Source organism: Alligator sinensis, unplaced genomic scaffold (genome assembly GCF_000455745.1).
Source record: "Alligator sinensis unplaced genomic scaffold, ASM45574v1 scaffold987_1, whole genome shotgun sequence".
In the NCBI taxonomy this organism is placed as follows: domain Eukaryota; kingdom Metazoa; phylum Chordata; order Crocodylia; family Alligatoridae; genus Alligator; species Alligator sinensis.
This window is the reverse complement of record NW_005842574.1, coordinates 327,168-332,885: the sequence shown is the minus strand read 5'-3', so window position 1 is coordinate 332,885 and position 5,718 is coordinate 327,168. Positions and strand designations below refer to the sequence as shown.

The following is a 5,718-nucleotide window of genomic DNA, read 5'->3' as shown; positions in this document are numbered from 1 at the left end:
CTCTTCCAGCAGCAGAAAGAAGTCCTGACTTCAGCGATTGTTCCCATTCACAGGTGCAGTCCTCTTTCCGTGTGACTAAAGGGGCCGTAGGGAACAGTCTGAAACCTGTTCATGATGGCACCCTGTCTCAGCAGGACACCAAGAATACAGATGGTGATGTAGAGCTGAACAGCGAAAATAGAGTTGAGGCATCCAGCCGTAAATGCAGTGCAAAACCTGAAACAGCAGAAGAGGACAAAGGGGAACCCAGGCCCACCCATGCCCATTTCACTGGACCTGTTCTAGGAGAACCAAATAATTACCCAAAAGATGATGGGAACTTTTGTGTAGGCTGCCTCCACTTGGATCTCCAGCAGCAGTGTACTGGTCATGGCCAGCGCGAGCCTGGTTCTGGTGCGATTCAGTCTCAGCAGCTGGAAGGAGACGCGGATTCAAAGCCCAGAGACGATCCTGTAAAGCCACCTCTCTCTCCAGAAGACCTCGCAGTGGAGAAGTTACATGGAGGAAACATGACTGCTGAGAGCTGGACAGCAGGAGGGCTGGAAAGAGGTAACGATAGCACTGTGTGCCAAGAGGTCGATGAAACGGAGCTGCAAGCTCCCGAATCAGGTGCACAGCCCCGCAGCGTGGATGAAAACGATTGCACACGCGGGGCGCAGCATCTTGCATTTGAAGAGCTGGAACCTGCCAAAGGAAATACAGCTGAAAACATCGCACAGGAAACAGAGACTGACCTTGAGGAAGTGCCGGAGTCATTCCACGCGGAGGAGTGTAACTTGCACTTTTCTGACCCTGAAAAAGAAGAAAAGGAGAGCGTGAGGATGATGGAGGCAGCTGAGCTGCAGGGGGATGGAGGCAGCATCCCACAGGACAGGAATACTGTTATTTCTGAGCCAGCAAGTGTTTCTAATGCCATTATTTCACATCCTGACCTGCACTGCAAACCAACTAAAACCCACTGTGACAAAAGCACTGGAATCGAATCGAATCTACGTACCGAGATGTCAGCAGAGCAGAGTTTGGAACAAAAAGACAGCTCTCGTGATGCTGCACATGGTCTAAAGGAAGCCAAAACTGTTGCACCTGACCATCTGAGCATGTGTTTAGCGACCGGTGAAGACTTCACTCACTTAATAAAACACCCAGGAGACAAAGAGACCCAGCCAGCTGCAGAACATGCTCTTGTCCCTCTATGCCCTGCTTCTGATTCCTGCATCCCAGGAAGGCAGACGGAGCTGGAAGCCGTGGAGAGTCCTGTAGATGTTGGCTTGGATAAGCAAGGTGCGGGCTGTTCAGATGAACTTGCAGGAAATGCTGATTCTAGTGTTATCCAAACTGGAACAAGTCTAGATGAGGTTCAGCGGGATAAAGATCAAATCCTCAGTGGTTTCATTGAAGAACCAGGCACAGGAGCTCTAGCTGCACCTCTCAGCTCCTTAAAAACTGTTAAAGCTTCTCCAGCAAGTGGATCACTGGCCAGTCTCCCTCCAGAAGAAGATGAGCGTCCCCAGGAAACAGGACGAAACAAGCAGGTGTTTCAGCACCAGCAAAGCCAAGACTCGGAGCCCCTGAAGCCCCGCGCAGAGGTAGACCAGCCTGCAGGCATGGGTGGAGGCGTGAGCACTTCAGAGCCCGGCTTTACCAGCAGAACAGACTCTCACGACGCGACAAACGCCGGTTCTCGGAGTCAAGCGTCGAGCAGCGAGAGCTCTGCCAGAACCTTAAAAAGACCCATTCATAGAAATGGAAGCTTTGGACCCCTGGGTTGTGGGGGTGACCCAAGGTCTCAGAAGAGACGCCGCCCTTGGGGATCTGTTTTAGTCCCTGAGCGTGACCTGCCCAGTCCTGATGTCACCTTGCTTCCCATTCCCTGTGATTTCAAAGACTGGCGTGCTGGCAATGGCATTAGGCAGCCCGTTAAGGAATACACTCATCAGTCAGCTCAGCAACATGCTGGAGTTGAGAGAGAAGACATTAAAAACACTATTGCCCAATTAGTGAGGGCAGCTTTTAGCAAACCAAGCAGCTCTAATACCCCAGTGGACATGGGGACATTTGTGCCACTCACTGACAGAGGTGTGACAAAAAGCAAAGACGGCGAATCCACCAGTATGTCGGACAGTGACAGTGGTCTAAGTAATGGCCAAAGCAGTCTGCCTTCAGGGTCAAGCCTGGACAGTGAATGGCCACCTGCATTTGTGTCCGAGTCCCAGAGATCCACTCCCGATGCTCTGTTCGAGTTCACCGAGCGTGCTGCGAGCCCTGCTGATTCCTGCACGGACACGCTAGACGAAGACTTAGCACACGAAACTCCTGAAAGCCCGCGCGCCGATTCTGTCTCGGAAGAGGAAGTGTTTCAGTCCAGGTTGTGTCTAGAACTGGGTCATGAAGATCTTCCTGTCTGTTCTCCCCCAAAGTCGCCTGTTGCGGAGAGCCCCCAAGTCACAACCTCAGACTTCATATTCTCTGACATATCGAATAGTTCTGTGGGCAGTCTTCATTTGCAAGCCGACCCAGATCTGAGCAGTAGCAGCGCTAGTGCGAGACGTGGCGATGGGCCCCATGAAGGGATGTGCAGCAACGGTCGCAACGCGGCTGGGGCCGAGGCGCGGACAGATGTGGCGCGTAGCTCGGCAGAAGACGCGGCCGGGGGTTGGAGTAAAGATGCCCTTCCCATTTCAGAGCTTGCTCCAGCGTCGAGACAGAGCAGTTGGTGTATTAGTCCCTCTGGCTCTGATGACTCTGCTGAAAGCATCGGGGACCAAAAAGACCTGCCGGCACGGTTCCAATCCGAGGCTACATTTAATAACGTAGGAGACTTTTCAGCTCCTGGCTCAGGTGTGAATTCGGACGCTGGGGATAAATCCAGTTTGCAGCAGATAATCTCAAAGGAAGAAACCGACACCAAACAAAAGGAAGGCCCCGAATCTGATGGTTGCCGTGTGCCTCGTGGTGAAATCTTCCTTCAGACAGAGCCTGGGTGTTCTCCCTGCCAAGGTACTTCATGTTTAAATGTTCTGAAGTTATAATGCCGCTAGAAAGCATTGTTTTGGTGATTGGCGGTATGGGCATAGGAACTGCCAAGATAGCCAAGTAAATCAGTTCTAATTATCACAGCATATATGCTACGTGTTATGCCTGCTTAATCTCTATTTTACAGAGACACATCCAGCCAAGGGTCTGGTTTTGTACTGGTCATCTTTCCTTTGCAATGGAGAATATGCTACACTTGTGGATTTTTGGGTCTAACTTACCTTTTCCTGCAAGCTTGGCGATGCTTACCTGTGCCGCTGTCTTGGGGAAATGCAGGGGTTGGTGCATGGGTCGCATCTTCCTGTGGGCTTCCACTCTGCCTTTGCCTGCTAGTGCAGCTTTCCTTGCATCTCCCATCTCTCAGGGCAAAACACTGTCTGTGTGGGAGGGGGATTGCAGAGGAGGGACAAGGTTAGAAGGAAAGCGTGCGCTGAAGAGGGTGGAACAGGACGCTTGAATGTGACACGCAGGAGAAGGGGGAGCCGGTGGGGTGTGTGGGGTGGTATGGCTGGATACACTAGGTTTCACTCACACGCTAAATGCTTGGATCTTCCCTGCAGAATTAGCTCCTGAAGCCACGGTGAGCCAGAGTGCAGACCCCCCGGGACGAGAACGAGTCGGATCCAGCGTAGGACCAGAGGGTAATTCCCAGAATCAGTTAAAAAGAAAGCGGGACCCCGAGGAGCATGGCAGTAACAGTGGCAGAAGCAGGCTTTCCCCTCCCTCCAAACTGCATCCCCTTGATTTTGCCAGTAGCTCAGAGTCAGAAAATGGGGAGGTTGCAAGTCACGGAGGAACTGTCGTGTGCGACTCTGGACCATGCAGCTGTTCTCAAGCAAACCTTTCTGCCAAGGCCACCCAAACCCCATCCAGACCTGCAGCCCGGACCTCCGTCTTGCTAAAGAGCTCATATTTGCCTCTCCCTACTTCTCCAGTCCACGTACAGAGTCCTCAGAAGGCCAGAGACTGTGCTGTGAGCGTGTATGTCCAGACGTCTTATTCTAGCAGACAAGAGGACTCCTTCTACTCTAAACTGCCTTGTCGTGAGACAGCTGATTCTGCGATGGAGGCTAACAGAGGGGATGGAAGAGGCGATGGAGAGGAGGACTTCAATGAAGACGACCAGTTTGGAGATGCTAGTGGAAGGCAGCAGAAAGGGGAAGGGCAAGCTAACCTCTGTGATGACATGGAAGGAAGAGTTGTTCCTGAGCCTTGTATCCCGGTGGGAACGAGAGGCCCCAGCAACTCGCAGGCGGCTGAGCTTAGCAGTCCGAGACCCTCAGAATGGGAGGAAGTCGAATTCTCTTGGTCAGCTTCGAACAGTCCAGCTTGCGTACCTGCAGCCGCCCCTGGCTTCAACGAGGAAAAGCCGCAGTGCTCCTTACAATCGGAGACTTGTAGGGATGCTTCTTATCTCAGCTGGGGTGTCAAGGACCATCCTTTAGTCCTTTCTCCAGAAATCCCAGCTTTGCACAACCATGGCACTAGGGAGACCACCGCAAGCTCCCTGCCAGCTGCTTCGTTTCAAGCAAACGCTGCTTCAGATCTTAGGGAGGTGTCAGTGGGAGACCAGCTCTTCCTTCCTTACAAGCTCGAGGCGCTGGAGGTCAGCCAGCCGACTTCAGAATGTGTGCGCTGCTCTGATGAGGAGGCTTCCTCTTGTTCCAGAGACGTTGATGAAGACATGCAAGAGTTCCCGGACAGTCCCACAGTGTGTTCAAATGCTCACGACCTTTCCTCTGAGACTAAAAATCTGGATGATGTCTCCAAGGCTGAGAACTCTACCTTAAAAGCAAGTGTAAGTGGTGCAAGCTGGATGGAGAGGGAAGTCCAAAAAGACTGGGCTTCCTCGGCAGGGGACATTGAGATCCAGTTGCAGCAGTGTGAGACCGTGCTGGATGAAATTTCCCAGGTCCTAGGTGTTGTTGAGGGCATTGATGCAGAGCACATGAAGAAATGGAGGTAAAACTTTTCTTTTCAGTAGTTAAAGACCAACATAATGGCACTATCATTGGGGTCCAAGGTTGTCTGGTGCTGGGAGGAGTGATTTCATAGATTTCATAGACATCAGGGCTGGAAGGGACCTTGGAAGATCATCGAGTCCAGCCCCCCGCCCAAAGGGCAGGAAGTCAGCTGGGGTCATAGGATCCCAGCAAGATAAGCATCCAGTTTCATCTTGAAGGTGTTCAATGAAGGCGCTTGAACCACCTCCGGTGGCAGGCTGTTCCAGACCTTGGGGGCTCGGACAGGAAAGAAGTTCTTCCTTATGTCCAGCCTGAAACGATCTTGAAGTAGTTTGTGACCATTCGACCTCGTCATCCCTTGGGGCGCTCTGGTGAACAAACGTTCCCCCAGATGCTGGTGGTCACCTCTGATAAACTTGTAGGTGGCCATCAGATCACCCCTGAGCCTACGCTTTTCCAGGCTAAAGAGCCCCAGGGCTCTCAGCCTGTCATCGTAGGGTCTGCTTCCCTGACCTCTGATCATGCGCGTGGCTCTTCTCTGGACTCTCTCAAGCTTCTCCACATCCTTTTTGAATTGTGGAGCCCAAAACTGGACACAGTACTCCAGCTGTGGCCTCACCAAGGCCGAGTACAGGGGGAGAATGACATCCCGGGATTTGCTTGAGAAGCATCTATGGATGCAAGCCAGCGTTTTGGTCGCTTTACTAGCCACCGCATCGCA

The 5,718-nt window shown here is 52.3% G+C and overlaps 1 protein-coding gene across 1 annotated transcript in view; it reads left to right on the top strand.

The window, feature by feature from the left end:
- LOC102373843 overlaps nucleotides 1-5,718 on the top strand; it is a 71,320-nt gene that overhangs the window by 19,948 nt on the left and 45,654 nt on the right. The window contains exons 6-7 of the mRNA XM_014524107.2: nucleotides 1-2,997; nucleotides 3,594-4,995. The exon at nucleotides 1-2,997 is cut by the window's left edge and continues 3,583 nt beyond it. Coding sequence (XP_014379593.2) covers nucleotides 1-2,997; nucleotides 3,594-4,995 — 4,399 coding nt within the window. The remainder of the gene's footprint in view (nucleotides 2,998-3,593; nucleotides 4,996-5,718) is intronic.